General features: G+C 40.0%; 1 protein-coding gene across 4 annotated transcripts in view; it reads right to left on the bottom strand.

Annotated features, from left to right (window-relative positions):
• Positions 1 to 1695: 1695 nt before the first annotated feature.
• The window catches only part of LOC113021120 (MKL/myocardin-like protein 1), a 38087-nt gene continuing 18805 nt past the window's right edge, over positions 1696 to 20977 (bottom strand). Inside the window, exons 1-14 of one of the 4 annotated variants that reach the window (XM_026165580.1) lie at positions 18122 to 18184; positions 15146 to 15282; positions 14766 to 14831; positions 14436 to 14614; positions 14109 to 14292; positions 11386 to 11587; positions 11145 to 11287; positions 9123 to 10061; positions 8658 to 8855; positions 7999 to 8112; positions 5002 to 5145; positions 4808 to 4891; positions 4614 to 4662; positions 1696 to 3942 (exon numbers count right to left, since the gene is read on the bottom strand). In XM_026165580.1, the coding sequence (XP_026021365.1) occupies positions 3401 to 3942; positions 4614 to 4662; positions 4808 to 4891; positions 5002 to 5145; positions 7999 to 8112; positions 8658 to 8855; positions 9123 to 10061; positions 11145 to 11287; positions 11386 to 11587; positions 14109 to 14292; positions 14436 to 14614; positions 14766 to 14831; positions 15146 to 15271 (2970 nt within the window). In that variant the 5' untranslated portion in view covers positions 15272 to 15282; positions 18122 to 18184 and the 3' untranslated portion in view covers positions 1696 to 3400. Of the gene's footprint in view, positions 3943 to 4613; positions 4663 to 4807; positions 4892 to 5001; positions 5146 to 7998; positions 8113 to 8657; positions 8856 to 9122; positions 10062 to 11144; positions 11288 to 11365; positions 11588 to 14108; positions 14293 to 14435; positions 14615 to 14765; positions 14832 to 15145; positions 15283 to 18121; positions 18298 to 20977 lie in introns of those variants that run through there. The other 3 variants (XM_026165576.1, XM_026165578.1, XM_026165579.1) reach the window with 3 other exon arrangements.

Here is a 20977-nt window from a genome sequence, read left to right as displayed (position 1 = left end):
CAAAGGTGAAATGTGGAGGGAAAATCAAAAGTGGTTAAAAATGGCCAATTATACCCTGGACAGAGGGTTAAACATTTTTTTTAAAGTAATGCAATAGTTACTTTTCAATTAATTAATTACTTTTAGGATCTTGAAACTCAGTTACTAACTCAGTTACTTTTTTGAAGAAATAACTAGTAACTATAATTAATTACTTTTGCAAAGTAACTTGCCCAACACTGATAATAAGTAAGCTTATTTAATAAGACATAGACAGTCACACAGCCCTGTACACAAAAAGAGTGCAGTGGTGATAGTTTTGAATGTCTTCGGGCAGGTTTTCAACTTTTCTTTGTGTTGTAGCTTTTGCATTCAAACACCAAAGAAAGAGGGTTTTTGTTGGTGTCCTCTTTAGGATAGGGATTTGTGTCAGTGTGGGTGTGAAATTTATGGTTTTCAGGGTTTCTATCGGTTTTTATCATTATTTCTTTTTACCGTTTTTCCCATTAACTCGGTTTCCCCAGGTCTTTTTCCATGTGTTATGAATAAATCTTCCTTTTTTGTACTGGTACTGATTTTATTTTGTTGTATTTATCTGCGACACCTTAAAGGCCGGTCCATGAAAATATTGTCAGACATAAACCGGTCCGTGGTGCAAAAAAGGTTGGGGACCGCTGGTCTAAAGGGTCTTTGCATCACCATCACCTGACTGTATGTGTGACCTTAGGACCACTGCCCACTTTCTACTCTTCTTCCATAGTAGAAACCTGAAGATTAGACAAGCTGAAACGAAGCACAGACGAAGAGAGTTCTTCATCTGAAAAGAATAGTAAACAAAGAGCAACATATGAATAGTTAAAATAGAAAAGAGTAGCCTTTGGGACTGTCCTTTCTTTGGCACTAAAATGCAATAAATATTTCTTCCACCTACAACAGAATGCCTGAAATATTTTTTCCCACAGGGGAAACATGGTCTTATGACAGTTTCCACAACACTTATAAAATATTAGTATTGCGTAAAACAAATTCAAAATGCAGTAGCAGCTCTTTCATAGGAGCCAGAACATTACACATTTAGTACAATATAAATAGTAACGCACTGAAAAATGTAATGACATGTATATTGCATGTGCATGGTAAATTCAGCATATGTGTTCATGGATATCATCATAGTTGTCTACATTGCCTTCAAATGTTTTGTTGTTGTTGTTATTCTCAAGACAAATTAATTTCTGATCAAACAGCACCAAGAAACCTGAATTACACAAGAAGAAAAGAAGAAAATTAGAAACAAATGTGCCTTAAAATGGTAAGTGTTCAGTGTCTGAAATGTGAAATGACAGCACTAAAAGCTCTGATACAGTACAGGACAACTAAACAAGTAAAAAACAAAATAACTGCAAAAATCCTTTAAGAATAACTGAATTCAAAATAAGTGAATCAGACATCAAGAGTTTCTCCTTTTATATCATATCTTATTCTTTTTCATCATCACGTGTGCATTGATCATTTATAACAAGAGCAAACATAAAGACGGCTGAATACAGGCAATGTCCAATCCTTTTGGGGATCACTAATATACCATAAATACCAAACAGTATATAAACAGGAAGCACTGTGAGCATATCATACCAACAGATTCACACATTAAACAGAAATATAAAATGATCAGAGTTTTTTTTTAAATAATGTTTCATGTATTTACATTTATATCATTTTGGAACGCTAAAATAAACCCAAACAAAACAGTAAAACACTGGGCATCACACTTTATATTGTCAAAAACACTGATCAGTTCAACATTTTCTATTGAAAAAGTGCCAAATAAATTGCGGCATTGTTATTATATTGTTTATTTCCTCATTATTTTCAAGAACCAGCAGCTCACATATCAGTTTTCACGTTCCATACATTCAAAACCAGGGATTTGTCTTTGGCATACAGTTAATCTTCTATATAATGTATATAATATTTCTTTAGGAGAAGCTGGGCTGTGAATGAAACAATCAACAATTTTCAGTAGTTTCATTCCATAACTCTCCTGTCACAATCAATTTTCTATTTTCTTTTTTTTTTTTGCATAGTTTTATAAATTCAAACGCAAACAGTGCTGTGCAGTCTGGGTTTTTAAAACCAACATTTAATACCAACACTGTCATTGTTTCTGTTTTCCCCACTATACTGTGGGACTTAAGCCAAATACAGCCTTTAAACTCCCTTTATTGTAACACTGTTAATTTTGATGTAATAATTCATGATTGTTCCAAACATTTTGCATAAGCTAAGTGTGTACCTAAGTTTTGATGTTGTGCTTGGATGATTTTTGTACTTAATTCTGGAGATAGATGTATCCTGTACCACAACACTTATAACATATTAGCATGAAAATGCTTGTGAAATATCAACAGTTTGATTTTTCATGGGAATGAATCCTTGAAAAATCCAGAGTTCAGTTCCAGAGCAGTAGCACATACATAATGTGTGTAAGTTTGACTATCACTAAATACAGTAGTAACACTTTTATGGCTGTAGCCTGCAAAATATCCAAAGTTATTTCCATAACATGGAGCTACAGTCATTGTAAATCCCACTATTATTAGCCAGCATTAGATATTTGATGATCTATCGGTATCTGCATTTATTGGCTGATGACTGAAAATTTTAAAGTAAAGAAGAGAAGGGAGAAACACCCTTCAACCATGTTATGTGGGTTTGAATTTGCATAGTTTGCCCAACAAAGGGCGCTTGCAACTTCCCTTTTGGCAGTAAATGTGTTTGCAACATCAGTGTTGCATCGGTGTCCCACTAGTCCAAGCAGAGTTGGGCAGTGTACAAACAAGTAAATAAATAACTACACATAGCAACTATCGAGGAAATCTGTTTGTGTTTTCTGTGCCTGAAAGGAGAAAAAATATCAGCCGATATATCAGAATATCTCATTTTAAAATTCACCCAATATTGGTATCGATCTTAAAAGTTTCTCCTTTAACTTTGGTTATTGATTACTATTTAAATTACAAGCAAGGAGATTGCATTGTCATTAGACAAATATCAAGTAAGTTTTCATACCTCTTTACTTGAACACTGTGTCTATGGTAAGACAAGAGTAATTTATATTTTTGGGGATTATGTTGGAGTTAAAAGCACAAAAGTGTCAACAAGACCTTTGCTAAAGATGCACTAACAGATATAGGACCTGCCTAATAAGAGCATCAAAATCAGTGCAGCAAAATATAAACAAATAAACAAAGGTCAAAGCTCTTGAAGATCCAATATCCAAATGTATGAGAACATAGAGACTAAGTGCCCTAATCAAATACTGAAACCTCAGCAATCAGTTGCATGTTTTTATGTGTAAGTGACTGGATAATGAGTAACTGCACCCATCTACATAGGATATCAGTTTTCCAGTAGCTCTAGGCTATAGGGAGAATTCCGAATGTATGTGCAGGTCAGAACTATCCAGGAAGTCTGTGGAAAAGACACTAGGGGGAGTTTGGAGTGATGGACTTTCCTCTTCTCTATCTCTTTCTGTGGTAAGATTCAACCAGTCCATACTGTCCAACCCTTGTTCCCATGACGCCGTGTCTGAGGTATCCATGGGAGAAAGGGGGTGGTTCAGAATGCTGGAAGTGCACAGCATTTGGTTGTGAAGGTCATCAATCAAGCTAAGTAGACCTCCGGGCTCCACCCCGAGAAGAGGCCTTCCAGTGGTGCTTTCGAGGAAGTCCTCAAGGCGCCCACTTTCAGCATGACTAAGGTGTTGTTTCTGTCCTGTGGTGTCGGCCACAGTTTGAAGCTCAGGCTGCAAAGAGGGGTCAGGGTGTGGAGTGCCACAGCAAGGCGGAATGGGGGGAGACGGGGGCAGCAACATCTGGAGTGGTGAGGGAGGAAGTGAACAAGCAGAGGAGTCTTGATTAAGGCGGTTCAGAGAGAGGTCTGGTGGAGGCTTACAGGAAGTTTCTGAAAGGAAAGACAAAGATAACATTAAAACAACAAAAATAGAAAGAACTCTAAACCAAGTATTAGGGGCAAAAGAAGATTATTTACATCTCTCTCTATTTCCATCTGCAGTAATTTATATTTAGTGGCTCGCTCTGTTCTGGAGCATATCTCCAGGGAAGGCTTAAGGCAGTGAAACCAACAGCACGACCCCCACACAGAACCCAGCAGGTATTAGTGACAACAAATCAAAACACTGATTAAGTCAGAAACCTACAGAGTAACTAAATATAGCTTAGAGCTTGACCAATCAGCGGGCCAATATTACTGGCTGATATATGCTATTTGCTGATAACTACCAATCCATGATTCCATAATGGAATTGCTGAACTTTTAAATGAGATGTGATGAAAATGTGATGACAAAAAGCCAATAGGGGAAAAAAACAACAACTTCTTGAGCTTTTTCAGTGCCCCTGCTTCTCCAGATTGAGTTGAAAATGGTGATGAACATGTTGTTGAGGGCAAAAAACTCGAACATGATCGATCGATCTATCTATCTATCTATCTATCTATCTATCTATCTATCTATCTATCTATCTATCTATCTATCTATCTATCTATCTATCTATCTATCTATCTATCTATCTATCTATCTATCTATCTATCTATCTATCTATCTTGAGATCTTACCTCCTCTCTGCAAGATGATGTCAATGAAGTCATCTTCATGATCTGTGTCCTGATGAGAAACAACATGTAATGTTTTAAACTACATATAGTGTTACTATATGATACAAATGCCTCATGTGAAAGCCCATGATCAAAAACATAGTTTAAAAAAAGGGTAAATTTTGCGACTGAAATGTCTTTTTTAATCATCATACTTTGTCATCGGGAGATGAGGCTGCTGTCTGAACAGAAGCCGGAGATACAGGACTAAACAAGTCCTCCAGATTTGGGCACACCTCCTGGTAGAGATAAGATGAAGTGAGCGAAAATGAATGAAGAACTAAAAAGTTCCAAGTCCTGTTCCAGGCCCACCATGACAAATTATTCACATCAATGCTGGATTACTTACACCCTGAGAAGGAGATGAAGGGGTGTTTTTTCCTGAGGGAGCAGGCTCTTGGTCCCTGAAGAATGGCTGTAGACTGGGAGGTGCTGACAAACACTGAGCTGTGCCCTGGTGTGGTTTCTCTACAGACACTTGAAGTACTCCATTCTGTGTTTTCAATTAAAGAACAAAATTGGAAAGGACTGTAAGCACCGTAAAAGTAATAAAAGTCAGCAGTACTGATGTAGTTACCAGTAAATTTATTCATAAGATGTAGACAAGTTCTAAATCAAGTGTCACAGAAGGCAAAACGAGACACGGAAAAATTGCTAATCAGGATACAGTGTTCCACTAAATCCTGAGGTGTTTGAGGCAGGCTTTGGCCCAGTGACCACGCGCTCCAGCACACCTGCACTCGGCAGGATATACTGTGCATCTCAATTAGCCAAAATGCAATAGAGTCTTTGTTCTTCCTCCATTAACACCGTAAATCATCGTAATGGAGGATGTCGTAGGAGTAATTAGCAAAGCAATAATAATCAGCATCGGGCTAGTGTCAGAGACTTATCAAGGACCGCTGTCATTGTCTCAAACAGCATACATCATTAATTTTCGATGCGATTGCACTCACTAGAGCAGTTCCCTCACACTCTCATGTTTCTCTATCTCTTTGTGGCGCATTAACAGACTTGTTTCAGCACTGGAGATGGCTCAGGGGGTGTGTGGTTTTCATTGAGATTAAACTGTATAACTCATCAAATATAAAAAGAAATGGTACAAATATTTAAGAAAATTACTTGAGATCTTTTATACGGAAACTTCATGGATAGCAAATAAAAAGATCCCAAGGATTTTGGTTTTTCTCCTCTCACTGTAGTCTAATAGAGATAAATGATATTTAAAAATACAATTGCTTAAAGCCTTGAAGACGATGTGCCTTTTCAGATCCTTGATATGACAGATAATCTATATACCTCAGAGTCAGCAATTTTTATTACAAAATTTTGCTACAAAAGAAATATGCTCTGAGCTAAAACCCACTCAAAGTGGCATATTGACCATACTGATCTACTGTAGTGAAATGTAACACTTTAAGTTTTTCAATACAGTTACAATGGGGTAAAAAAAATAGAGAATCTTCAACAGGGGATCAGCTAATTGTTATGGTAGTTTTGTGTTAATGGAGAGAGACAGAATATAAACCAAAAATCCAGAAATGTACATTGATTTTTATGTTAATGACCGAAATAAGTACTTGATCCCAAAGTAGAGAAACTGTTGTTGGTTAGCTCAGTAGTAAGGCATTTCTTGTAGAAGGTCACCAGGTTTGCACACATCACAGGTGACCCCCCATCTTTAAAGAAATCTTAAACTCCTTTTGGTTTCTTCGATGGCTCTTGGCAACTCAGAGCTTCAGCTCTCTCCACAGATCTATGAAGCGCCTTGAGGCGACTTTTGTTGTGATTTGGCGCTATATAAATAAAATTGAATTGAATTGAATCTTCTATAAGACTGAAGTCGGAAGACTGCCTAGGGTACTCCATGACATTAATGTGCGTCTTTGGTCACTCTTTTGTTGCCTTGGCGGTGTTTTGTGTCACTGTCATGCTTGAAGACCCATTCATGATCCACCTTCAGTGTTCTGGCTGACGGAAGGAGATTGTCATCCAAGATTTTACTGTACATGGCCCTGTCCGTTGGCCCCTCATTGAAGTCATCATGTACCCTCAGCAGAAAAACAGCTCCAGTGCAGAATGTTTCCACCTCCATGCTTGACTGTAGCATTGGTGTTCATAATCAGCATTTCTCTTACTCCAAATATGGTGAGTTAAATTGATGCCAAATAGTTTGATTTTGGTTTCTTTTGACCACAGCACTTCCTCCCAAGCCTTCAAATTTAAGATGGGCCTGTACATGTGGCTTCTTGAGCAGGGGATCCTTTTGGGTGCTGCAAGATTTCAATCTATTACACCCCATGAGGTAAGATCTTCCATGGAGTGGCAGGCCAAGAGGGATTGATGGTCGTTTTAGATTTCTTCCATGGCGCCTCAACAGATCCTTACCTTCTCATCAAGTCTTGTAATCAATTCCAGCCTTGTGCAGATTGACATTGTTTGACAACTCTTGGCCTATGGTGGTGGAGAGGTGGAGAGAGACAGATAGCCTCACTACTTTTAAAGATTAGGCCTAACACTTTCTGTTTTGATAAAACATATAGTTAGGGCTGGATCAGGTGACCCTGAATTCTCCCTTAGTCATGCTCCAGTAGGTTTAGGTTGCTGGGGGGTTCCCATCATGACCTGAGTGCTTCTTCTTCTGTCACCTTTTTGACTCACTATGTGTTTATACACCTCTCTGCATGTAATTATTAGTTACTATTAATTTCTGGCTCTCTTCCACAGTGTGTCTTTGTCCTGTCTTCATCCCTTCACCCCAACCAATTGTGGCAGATGCCTGCCCCTCCCTGAACCTGGTTCTGCTGGAGGTTTTGTCCTGTTAAAAGGGAGTTTTGTCTTCTCATTATTGTTCATAGTTTCCTCTGTTTTTTTCTGTAGTATTTTTGGGCCTTTAGCTTGGAATATAAAGTGGAAACTGTTGTTGTGATTTGGCTCTATATAAATAAAATTGTAAAAGGTTAGAATGGAAGAAAGTGATGCTGTGTACAGGTGTGTTTTATGCACACAACGAGTTGAGATCTTTGATTGATTGACCGATCGATTGACCGATTGATCGATCTTTGTTCCACGTGGGCACATAGCACATCTGTGGAAGCCAGAATTCTGGCTGATTTGTAGGGGATCAAATAATTATTTTACTCAATGAGATGCAATTCAGTTCAAAATTTTATGTAATGTGTTTTTTCTAGAGTTTTGGTTGATATTCTGTCTCTCTGTTAAAATTAAACTACACGAGCAAACTTATGAATTCAGCAGGGAATCAAAGAATCATTTCTCCCATTGTATACACTACCTAAGCTTGGGCAACAAAGTCATATCAGAAATGTCTTGTTTTAATCCTCACCTTAGTGTGCTTTTTCACAAGCTTCACTTGCATGCTTTGCTGAGCTTTACTATCAGCTCTGGTCAGCTTAACAGGGTTGTGGCCTGGACGTTTGGCTGGAGTAGACTGGAGTCGCTATAGGAACAAATGAGGTAGTTATCAATGTAAGAAGTGAACGGACAGCAAAGCAATGAAACAAATTTCATGCAGTCCAGCTCAATTAACAATGATCTGCTTATCCGTTTTTGGTCTGCCTGTGTACACCACCAACCTAAAAGCTACTCGGCTTCCTGATGCTTCTACAAAAAGGCCAGCCTTAAGCAACATCCACCTGTAGGATCTGAATACAGCTTTGCCCTGAGTTGCTGAGTTGAGCTTGATACTTTTTTGCAGGAAATGCAGAGATCAGTGCCTGTGTGGCCAACATTAATGCTGTATAGACTATATCGCACTATATATTTATATAATAAATTAATCTATGTAAATATGACTGACAAAGCTTTTGTGAGTCAGTCTTTCAACATTTTAACACTAATGCTATCATTGTAAAACTTAAAATGAATCTTCTTAAACATTATGTTGAGAATTGCAGTACTGTTTGATATTCTTTACATTTAACTATAATTGTAATTCTGTAGCTCAAAAAGCAGCAAGATTGCATGCACACTGAGTTTACGTACCTGCAGTGTAATGTGATTGGTTGCCTTTCCCTCAGCAGGGTCCTTTATTTTGTTTCCAGTAAGGTGATTGGTCAGCGCGATCAGAAAATGGTTACCGTTGGTGTCAGTGACCAGGGTTGGGGTGGAGTCAATCTTAAGGTGGTCCAGTGAGAAAGAGGCACTTGAGCCTGACTGCTGTTTCAGGTATGCTTGAGGCACCTGTTCAACAGAAAAGAGAACTTTTATGGGAAGAACCTACACAGTCTAGTCTACACTTCACTGCATACCAGCATGGCAACAAATTAACTTCCGTTTTGATTCATCATACTCAGTGCTTGCTAGATATGATTGTTATAATTATTCTCTTTATTCTAAATTCTTACCAGAGCTGATTGTTCAGGATCCTTCTTAAGAGCAGAACTTTACAAGCAATGCAGTTAAATAAAACTCCAACCCCACACACTATAGATAAAAGACAGTCCTAACCTTAGATGGCTGCTGCTGCTGCTGCTGCTTCACCTGCTGTTTGGGCACCTGTTGCTGCTTCAGCTGTATTTTGGTCTGAATCTGGATTTGCTGTAGTTGTTTAGTCTGTTGTTTAGTCTTCATTTGCTGTGGCAACATGTGCGACTTTTGTTGCTTCAGCAGAAGCTGTTGCTTCAGCTGCATCTGTTGCACGTGTTTTGACTGTTGATGCTGCTGTTGTGACTGCAGCAGGAGCTGCTTTTGCTGGTTTTGAGATTTTTTCTTTCTCTGCTGACAAAGTTTCTGCAGGTCGTGCTGATTCTCCAGCGTCTGATTCTGGATGATGTGCTGCTGCTGCTGTAGCAGGACTTTCTGTATGGTGTGTTGTTGAGCCAGCTGCTCCTCCTGTGTTTGGGTTGAGGACTGTGGCAATCCATGAGTGATTGGGGACTGGAAATTTTTCTCAGGTTTAACTTCTTCTTCCTCAATTACTTCCTGTTTCACAATTACCTTGGTAATATCCATCTCTTGTGAAATAGGTGATTTTTGCGAGGGAAATTGATCAAAGTCCATTGAGAAGGCAACATCGGGCTCATCGAGAGGTTCTTCTTTTACCCCGAGAGGACTGATTGGCTCTGGAGCCTTTCCTCTGTCTCCATTTTCCAGCTGCATTTTTAGCACCTCCACCAATCTCTGTTTCTGCCACAACATCCTGGTCAGCACCTCTATCTGCTTATCTTTCTCCTGCAGCAATCTGTCTTTATCAACACTCAGTACAGGAACTGTGCTCGTAGTGGCTGGGACACCTGAAGATACTGAGGAGCGTCTTTGAAGAGAGGCAGACTTTAAAGAGTATTGACAAGGAGCGGGAGTCGAGCATCGAGGCTCCTCTTTAACGTTTGTGGAGAGCTGAGCAACTGAAGATGGCTGGAGGCTCAATTGGTTGAGAGGTGAACTCATCTATTGAGAGAAGAAATAGGTCATCTATAAGTGTAAAGAAAACTGTGTGTCTGCAGTTTTAATTATATAATGGTTCACCTTACAATATACAAGGAGCTGAAAAATTAAAGGAAAAACTTGAATACTTATGGTCCAGTGCCTCTGTTACAGTGTGGGATCTGAGCGATCACCTTTATTCTGTCATTAAACATTTCTGGCTAATGCATGGGGGCTCTTCCAGGCTGATAGTGTCAGAGGGGCAGCTGAATAGTTGATGAGTACAGAAATAAGAGGAATCATGTGCTGTAGAATTTTTACAGAATTGAACTAATTTTGGTGACATGTCATGGTTTAACATAGCGGTCCCCAACCCCCGGGCCACAGACCGGAACCGTTCCGTGAGTCGTTTGGTACCAGGCTGCAAGAGTTGAGAGTTTTTATCATTATTTTTTTAGCGTTTTTATCATTAACTCTGTTTCCCTGGGTGTTTTCCTGTGTGTTATGAATAAATCTTTTTTTTGGTACCAGTACTGGTTTTATTTTGTTGTATTTATCTGCGACACCTTAAAGGCCGGTCTGTGAAAATATTGTCAAATATAAACTGATCCGTGGCACAAAAAATTTTGGGGACTGCTGGTTTAAGACCTCACAAAGACATGTAAATTGGGTTTTCCTTTAATTTGTCATACAAATGTACTTCATGTTCATTCATTTTTTATGGTGGAACATGAGATTCACATCATGGATGTGCATCCAGAAAAACTGTGTGACGCTGTCATGTCAATGTGGACCAAAATCTCTGAGGAATGTTTCACTTTTTTTTTTTTTTACTATAGCCATAATGTTTATTTTTGCTATGTTTATAATTATTGTTTTTGTTAATATAATAAAATCTATCATCTTCCGCTTGTCAACTTCATTAGCAATATAAGTGTCTCATTATCAACACTTGTATTTTAGTTTTGATCTTGAACTTGTCAAACAAGGAAGTTCTGAGAGGAAGTGAATTTATCACTGTGACACTTAAATATGTGTAATGCATGGCTTTCTTCAGTAAATTTCTGAAGTCCTCTAAGGTTTATTATAGCAACAAAAAGGTATTACCAGCTCCCCTAAGAGGTCACTGTTAAAACTGGTGTCTTCTGGACTCATGGAGGGAATGAAGGAGACAGCTGAAGAGGCAAGGCTCCCATTGGAGGTCATGAACTGTTGAGGTTTTGCTGCATTTAGGCTCCCACCGCTGCCCACTTCAGCAACACAAAAATGTCCAGAAAGACTGGTATTAGACAGTTAACAAAAAGTTTATATACTCTTTCTAGGATAACCTCTATGCGTGTATTGTTACTGGTGATGATGAATGCAGCGCTCTTGGATGATTTTCCTGCTCCTTCAGCCCCTGGCCCTGTGGTACACCCTGCTGTTGGAGAGGAGGTAGTGTCACTGCCTCGGCTTAATTCCTGATATGTCCTCAGCCTCTCAATGAGGTCGTTTTTGGTGCCGGAGACGGGCAAGTTACGCAGCTTTAATTCGGACTTCAGTTCCGCAACCTGATGTAAAGACAGCATTAAAAACAGAATTGAGATAGAAGAAAGAGAGACGGGGAAAGCAAAGAGATTAGGATAAATTTGAAAGGGAAATCAAAACGGGAACAAGAAGAAGAAGTAATCCATCACTGTCTCATTGTTTAACTTCGCTGAGCTGGTTGGCTCCATCTAATGAAAGAAACCTTGAGGATTTTTTTTCCATGCATCACATCACATCTCCCATTTACTCCATCTAAAGGGTACGAATGTCAGGCCAGCTGCTCCAGCCTCCCTCTTCTCTTTACCTTAGTCTCAGTTCAGGAGTGGTTTCAGTTGTACCATTTGAATGGACCAGTCACCTTCAACTTCAACTCCACTACAACTCCAGATTGTAGAATCAGCTACTACAGCCGGTTAGTCTCATTCCAGCCTTTTGAATTAATCTGCAAACCTGCTTGTTTCACCCTGCCTCTCCTCCAGCTCTAGCCTCTCCTCCAGCCCCCCTGCCACTAGGGGTGCAACGATATTCGTATCGATATTGAACCGTTCGATACAGTGCTTTCGGTTCGGTACGCATATGTATCGAACAATACAAAATTTGTAATTTATTTTATCAACTTTCCTTCTGACGATGCTGTCTGTGTTGAGCGCTCAGTGAATCTGCATTCGACTACTCCGCCTAGGCTCGACAGTGCAGCCTAGGCGGAGTAGTCGAACGCAGATTCACTGAGCGCTCAACACAGACAGCATCATCAGAAGGAAGAGCGCAGGGCAAGCTAGCGAGACAGAAGTTAAGCTCTCCTTGCAACATGGACCTCCCCCACCCTCATTCAGATCTGGCGTTTGGAATTATTTTGGTTTTCATGTGACGTATGACCCTGAAGGTAAGCGAGTCATGGACTAAAGTAAAACAGTATGTTGGATGTGCCACGCAATGCTCAATTACATGGGTGGGAACTAGTGTGTTAGCCCAGTTAGCTCGTTAACGTGTTGGCCGTCTAGCCCCATGCACGGGGCGATCGGCGGTAGCTCGTTAACGGAGATTTGCCGTGTTGTGGCGTTAAGGTCATTTCAACGAGATTAACCTGAAAGCACTAGTGGGAACACAACGAATATGACTGCACATTTACGCCGACATCATCCTAGTGCAAAGACAAAAACAACAAGCATGCTACTAACTTTAGCCGAGTCATTTAGACAGCTGTTAGCACATGATTCTCCTTATATGTTTAATATGCTGCTGAGAATATAGCCCAGAAGAAGCGGATAGTATAGCTTTTATTTTGGAAAGAGCCATTTCTCTGTAATAAACTCTCTTTTCCAAAGATGAGTGATTCCTCAATCAGATACAGGGCTCGCAATATCGCTAGCCCGACGCCTAGCGATTTTTTCAGTCGGGCTACCAAAATCTATCTCTGCCCTGCCCGTCGGGCTATTGTAGGAAGGAAAAATATATGTCAATGCTTTTGCATTCTTTCAGAAATGTAGCTGGGTAATTATGTCATTGGCATCGGTGAGCCACTGTCAATATGTGACATATTGCAAGTCGCGTTTGAATTTGCGCTTGTTTTTTTGCTTTCACTTTGCAATCGCGCGAACTGTGTATAGAGAGCGACAGCACTGATCTGTGAGTGATGATAATTTGTGCACCAATTCCTCTGACATCGTCTTATTAATTGTTAGCTTACTATGCAAACATGACAAGTGAAATCTCCCGCGCAGCTTAAACATGTGAGAGGTTGATCGCGCAGAGAATCGCTGAGCTTATGTGAGTGCGTGTGTAAAAGCAGCAGTATATATATTTTAGTTCTGCTGAACCAAATAAGACAGGTCAGGGTGAAGAAGTGACAGCCAAAGAAAAGCTTACCACAAAACGGAGAAGTTATGACAAATCAGACTATAAGGCAAAAAGAAAGTGCAGCTTTATGGTTTCATGGACAAAAGAATTTCTGTGGCTGCAATATGACGAGCTAAATAACCAGGGCTGCACATAAGTGGTCCGCAGGTGCGCATTCGCTGTCAAAATAAAAAACACGCACAAGGGTTAGGGTTAAATTTAAAAACTGTACTTTTGAGTTAAAATATATATTTATAATTTTAATAAATGACAAATTAAAAAGGCATGAACATTTTTTTGTATCGAAAAAATATCGAACCGTGACACCAAAGTATCGAACCAAACCGAACCGTGAATTTTGTGTATCGTTGCACCCCTACCTGCCACTATATTTTTCAAGAGAAATCTCTGGATTCCCTGAACATATTGCTGCTGTGGCCCCCACCTGGCCACAGCCACCCACTTAGCCCTACCATTACTACACACTTTTAATACATCGTTTAACTCCATCCTTTATTGATAAATCGTCCGTTCCTGCTATAAACCTAGCTTGGTTCTGACAGGTCATAGCACAGACAGATATTTATTTAGACTCTTAATTCTTTACTGGATGCTTAGTATGCAGTCATGCATGTTACTCATATTATAAAAACGACACATAAGGTAGGAAAGGTTTCTCTGGGATGTGCATGTCGCTGTGCAATTTACCTTCATTTCATCGAGGTTTGGAGGCAGAGACACTGGTTTGGTTCCACCTAGCGGGACAGAACTTAGACAGGTGTGGACGAAATGTTTAGAGAAGTTTAAAGGTGCACCAGCAGGTCGAGGTGGGGAGGAGGAGGTGTGCATAGACTTAGAGGAGGAAGATGGCTGCTGAGCTGTCTGGGATCTGCTGGGCAAAAATACAGTGACACAAAAGTAAATCTTAACAGGTGCTCTTGAGTTCTGAAAACAGAAGTTTATGTCCAGTGTTCCTTCCAGCCTTTGAACGTGCAATCCTTCAGACTCCACAGAAGAGCATGCATCTGGACTTACTTAGTTGGTGCAGGGAGGATGGTGTGGTAGCGCTGCTGCTGCTGACTGAGGATCTGGAGCTGCAAGAAGAGCTGCTGCTGCTGGAGGATCTTGGCATAGGATGAATCCAGATGAGGAGGAGGCTCTTTATCTCCCTTCTGATCAGGAGGGATGTACTGATGGTACTTTAACTTTTTTATCTGGAAAGCACCCCCATTAACAGCAAGTCATTATTTCAGCACTGCAGTACAGCATTTCAGACAAATATTTGCCTTCTCTTAGCTGTAGCTACACTGGGTATTTGGAATGCCAGCATTAGAATAGTTTCCTCAGAGAAGGAGAAGTTTCTACCTTTGGTTTGTCCTTGGTTTTCTTGTGTCTCAGGCCAGAGCGGTCACAGTTTGGTTTGGGTTGTGGCTAAAAAAAAAAAAAAAAAAGATGAGTAATTTTAATGAGAGTAAAATGAAACTTTAAACCACATTTTTTGCTTCCCTCATGGAAGCAAAATGAGAAACCCACAACACATGCGAGATTTCCTGTTACCACCAGAGTTCACTTCATCATCTGCAGTTCTGAACAGCTGTCAATAATAATTTTAGCAATTAGCACTAACAGCTAAAATAATCATTTACGAAAGCTCATAATTTAGTCGTCATTGTGACAGGACTGAAGCGGTCCAGTCTAATGTATGCGTGTCTAACAACTAACAGAGCTGAACTGACAGATGTTACCTTGTTGGCACCTGTCCTCAGGAGAGATGACGCCCCTGTCTCATTGGTCAGCTTGAGTGAAATGGGTGACCCAGAAGGAGCTGTAGGTGGGACCTGATTGGTTGGATGGAAACACTGGCTGATCATTCATGGCTAAACTGCAAGGCATCAAAAAGAATCATCCCATTTGAAAAGGTCTTCATTTTTTTAAAGTAGTGAACATCGAAGATTGTGGTAAATGTAAAATTACATAGCAGAAAAGGTTTACATACAAAACGCACAATGTTCACAAATGCTCAATTTGTCCCCCCTCCAGATGCATGGCAAATGTCCATACGACAATCAAACTCATCTCATAGATGTCTGGAGTCGCTGCATCCACTGCTGTTACTTAGAGGCTGGTGGATCGATCCAAATATAAATACTCTCAATACCGACACTGGTATTGGATGGATATTTTGTTTCTGTCCTCTAAGCTCTAACCCACTAAACTGTGTTTGCTAAATCATTATTTTTTTGGAAGCTGAAAAAATAAACTTCAAACATGCACTACAACTATATGTTGACTGTCACAAGTATATTATTTATAGCTCATTTAAACAGCAGAAGATCCAAAGTGCTTTAGAGGCAGGAACATTTACAATCCAGTGAGTCATTACATACCGCTCTCCCCTACGTAAGCTGCCTTTGTAAGTTGGAAGTATCTGTATCGGTACTGGCATTAGCAACATTGGTCATATATTTACTTGGTATGGGATCAAAACCAAAAATCTGCAGTATCAAATCAAATCAAAATCAAATCACTTTTATTGTCACATCACATGTGCAGGTACATTGGTACAGCACATGTGAGTGAAATTCTTGTGTGCGAGCTTCACAAGCAACAGAGTTGTGCAAAATACAATAATGTAAACAAGCAAAATACAAGAATGGCTACATCTGAAACTAATAAATATATGTACAGTATATATAATAGTATATGCATTTCTGGATGTTTATACTAAATATTTTTCTATGTGTGTGTGTGTGTGTGTGTGTGTGTGTGTACACATATTTTACAAATTAAATAGAGTACACAATAAATAAAATATATAAAATAAAATATACAGAGTGAGACATGTGCAAAACAGTGGCGTTACTGTACAGTATGGAGTGCATAATGTTAAAGTTCCAGTAGTGTATGTAACACGACTATAGCCTCTTAGCTTGGTTTGGAAGTACTGTTGTTGATGCACTTCAATGAGGGAAGAACTGGATTTTAATTTATTCAGTAAATAAATCTCCAGGTAGTTTTCACTGCTTTTTATTCAGTAATTAAATGATACAAAACAGTACTTTTCCGTGCATCAGATGGTTGATGTAGCGAAATGCTAAACTTGCTAGTGTGTGAGTGAGTGGGTGCTCAAAATGTTGTTATTTTCCCCTCACCAAAGCCTGGTTATCCCCTCTGTGACAACTGCACCCACTATAAACTCTCCCACACTTAGGGTTGCCAACTCCCTGAAAAATAAATAAGGGACACCTCGTGGCCAGGGCCGGGCGACCCAGTTGTCTTCACCCTTCCCAGTGGGGTGAAATTTTCTAGCTCTTTTTTGTGTGTGAAATAGTTTTTTTAACCATTTGACTTGAATTTGATTTAAGTAGATGTGTATTCTTTGTGATATGACATGGAACAAATGTCATTAGCCATTATTTTTAGCTCAAAATACAACATTAACACAGTAAAAAGTCTCTTCTTAACAGAAGCCTGTCATGCTACTTTGAGAAAATAATTTTCTTAAAGACTGTCCTGCTTACTTAAATAAAGAAAAATGAAGAAAATATTCTTGTAACAGTGCACATTTAGTGCATTTAGTACAATTGGCTTCAGCTGAGGTATTATTTCAGCTTTTCTAATGCTAATCAGCTGCTCCTGTTTGTAAACCCGCTTGTTCCCATGATTACGCATCATAACTCATCATCATTATTCATCTATGTATTACTTTTATGTATTAGTCATCAATTTGTTGTAATCATCTATCCTTGCAGTTGTTTATTACACAAAATAAGTTATATTATCACACTTCTGGCCACATAGCGCTGATATTCACTGCACATGCCCATATTAACTTTTTCCAGCCAGGTGTTTTCCTTTTCCCATTCTTCCCTTTGTCTGAGGGGAACAAACATTGCTGCTCTAACGCTGGGCTCACACTGTGCGGTTTTAGGCCCATTTTGAGACGATTTTTGAGTGATCGGACCGATTTTGGCCTTCATCGTGCGTCGTGTAGTATACGTGGGGTAATGAGAAGTGATTAACACCTCACGACCAGCTCCCGATCATCAATCGCTCGTGAGGGTGTCACCACAGGGGCTCACACTGCTCACGCGCAAACACATAAACGTCGGTGAAAAAGACGGAGCAGCACGGCAGTGCAGCGTGTGATCTGGACACAAGCGACGGAGGCACAACTTGGAGAACTTTGGAAAGCTCATCCGAGCCCTTTCGATGTGGCCTCACAAAATGATCACGACCACAACAACCGTGAAAATAGTTGGATCGACACTGCTGCTCAGTCACAGCTGCCTGATCAATGTTTTTCATTAGCAATTTAGCAAAGTTGATGGTGGTGGTGTGTCTGTGTGAGTGAAAGACAGAGAGAGCGAGCGACAGATTTTCTGTTATAACCTTCATTTTATGGAGGCACAGTGTGCGCACTCAGGTCGCATCAGAGCATCGGGCCGTATAGTGTGAGACCTGCATCGTGACCTACCAACTTCTAACCCCTGCGAGTCAATTGTGCAGTTTGAGCAGGAGCTGAATAACGCGACTGAAAAAATTGCACAGTGTCTGCCCAGCTTGTGCTACACCACCACCAGTGGTAAATCTGATGCACGTCACATATACACAGACAAATGCACTAATTCACAGCCTCTACATTGCTTTTAAGCTGTGGATTTACAGTCTTGCATACATTCTGCACAGCATCTTAGTCCCACTCTCTGCGGTGATCCTACCTGTGTAGGAGACGGGATGCCATGGCCTGTCAGTGTTTCCTTTGGAGTGGGCAGAGGTCCCAGGCCCAACGAACAACCCTCCTCACTGACAGATGTGGACTGCTCTGGAGACAGACTGTCATTAGTGTCCTCATCAAATGAAGAGTTCTCTCCTGAGGCTCTTTGAAACTGCGTCTCTGAGAGGAGAAGCATTGTGGGGGAGACGAGGGAAGGAAATAAACATTATCTAGTTAAATTAGACCATAAAATAAATGTACTACCCAGTGATTCTAGGTCCTTGCCCAAGTCTGTGTGCCTGTGTAACACTATCACTTGCATTAACAGGAGCTGAGCCATTGGACTTCTGCTTGTGACTCTAACACCTTGTGGGCACCTCCAATCCAGACAAATTATCACCGGTGCCTCCTCCACAAGTATCGGTGACTCATCAAAGGCTTGCATTTGTTAATGTTCAATATCCTACAAAAATGCACACAAGACACTCGTCCCCAGTGTCTCGTCAACAACTGACACAGAGAGCGAGAGAGCTGTCTAAACTACTTAAACACTTTTCTGTAGTCATATCATGTCCACCAGAGCCAGTCCTAGATGCACTTGTGATGAGTCAGGTTTTTGTCAAGCATTTTGCTTTTCATTCATCTATGTTCATTTCCCACACAGCCAAACAAGGCTTTTATAACAGTTTTTATGTAACAGATGGCGTCTCTCTAAAGATGACGTTGTGCTGAGGATTCTGAAGGATCGTCTGTGTAATTTATGCGATGAATATTTGAACTGTTTATGTGACGGCTTCCCCTGTTTATGCCTGCTATACTAATAATATTCTCTTTAAAATATCTTTAAAATATGTTTCGTATGCAACAGATAAATGCAGCTGAGCGTGATATAATAGTAAATCAGATACAGCAATGTAAAAAACTGCAAAGAAAATTGTCAACCACATGCCCAAAGTTTCCTTATTAGCCAGCCACAGGAAGGTTAAGACATCTTACAGCATAGCTTTAATCCAAGCCTGCCAGCTTTCCCATGCGCCATATCATATAATCATTTCATTATTATGCAGACTTATGAGTCTTCACAGGGATTTAAGGAATAAAAGTACCCGCTAGGATCCCCAGGACTGCTGTAGAGCCATTTTTTTAAATAATAGAACTGAGTTATTAAATTACAGGAGGTGCTAACGGGCAGTAGCCCACTGCTATTTAGAACACACTGCTGTCCATTAATTTACCATCAGCAGGTAATGATGAAAAGACAACACGGGGCTGATTTAATAATGCAATGACTCGCTTACAGCTGTGCTGTGTGTGGGTGTGGGAGTGCATCATGCTTTGTATGCTCATATGTCAACCTCATCTAGCTAGTTCCTGGTGCTCCTACCAAAAGTGGCGGTAATGTAATTGTGTTTATTGTGTAGCAGTGACAGAGATGGATATTCCACTGACACAGTCTGTTATTAAATCTCAACCTTCTTCCTCTACACATCAATCAAGCAGCTGGACCCACTGATTCCTTGCTCCCACAGTACAAAGAAAAAAAAAGTGTTCTATATAAAAATCCCACTTAGACGATCCTCATCCTTATTTCAGGAAGTGTCTTTTATTCTTGGAGCTGTATGATGCCAGTGAGAGCAGACAACACATTCTCACTCCCAAAGTATAACAATTAAGGCTAGGTGACAAATCATATTACGCTTTTGGCCACCCAAAAGGTCCCTATATTACGAGTTCTGAAAAACGAGGAAACATGAGAACCGTTTGGAATAAATCTACACATGTACGTTTATTTTACTTAAATCGCTTTGAAAACACGGAGGGCTGGAATACAGGGCTGGAACACGTGTTACCACGGGAGCTTCCCTCTATTCAATTTCATCCATAATCCGCCGTGTAGCATAGGAAGGCGGAAGGTCACCATAGAACGCCTCGGGACGTGAAAAATCATAGGTATATCACGCGTCGGGAGTGAGAACGGGCTGGAGCAGATGTACTTGATATGGCCAACTCAAACACAGAATTCAAATCCACCTGCTGTGCAAATCTCTTGACTACAATGGGCAACCAAACATATAGAAAATGACCTTGGTGGGTAAAATTTCACTGCTATATGTCAGTAGACTGCAGTCAACTGAACTCTGTTTTCTTAATTCTCCTAATTTAAGTTCATAATCCTAGCCACCGTGGCATTGTTGGACAAACATGTTCAAGATAGCCAAGAAAGATCAAAACATTGCATTTACACCGGGCCCCATAACAGCCGTAGCAAAAAAACTGGAGTCTTTGATAGCTACAGAATGCCAGATGAGAAGTGTTCAAGTCTATTTACTCTGGAGGAGACTGTAAAACTTTGTGAAAGGAGTTGAACACGAGTCAATGAGTAAGTGAAAGTCACTTCTTTTGCTGAGGATATCCTTTTATGTCAGTAAGCACTGCTATTTTTGCCTGCACAAGTGAAACTTTTGTTGAAGTGGATCTAACATTGTTGGTCTCAAAAACTCTCATATGATGTGAGAAAGTTATCAAACTGTTTGTCAGAGGGGAAATGTGACTGTTAAGACACTTGAGTCTCACATTAGTTGACACAACATTAGCATATAACCAGCTAACTGTGTTGTTTAGTTGCCTCATTGTCAGCTGTCCAGAGATGGAAGGGTGGTATATCTGATCTGCTGACAATAAGTAATTGCAACAATATTAGAATAAAAAAGCATGTTTATGGACGTTTTCATGTGTTACTTTTCAGATGATAAAATATAGCTAACATAGCTAAAGACACAAATCAAAATTTGCGTTCGTTGCTGTGTATTTTTAATGGGTTGATTCTAAGTTTATGACAATGCATCTATTTGTTGGAAGA

Source organism: Astatotilapia calliptera, chromosome 4, assembly GCF_900246225.1.
Source record: "Astatotilapia calliptera chromosome 4, fAstCal1.2, whole genome shotgun sequence".
In the NCBI taxonomy this organism is placed as follows: domain Eukaryota; kingdom Metazoa; phylum Chordata; class Actinopteri; order Cichliformes; family Cichlidae; genus Astatotilapia; species Astatotilapia calliptera.
Note: the sequence above shows the minus strand (reverse complement) of the source record. Positions and strands in the feature narration are given on the sequence as shown.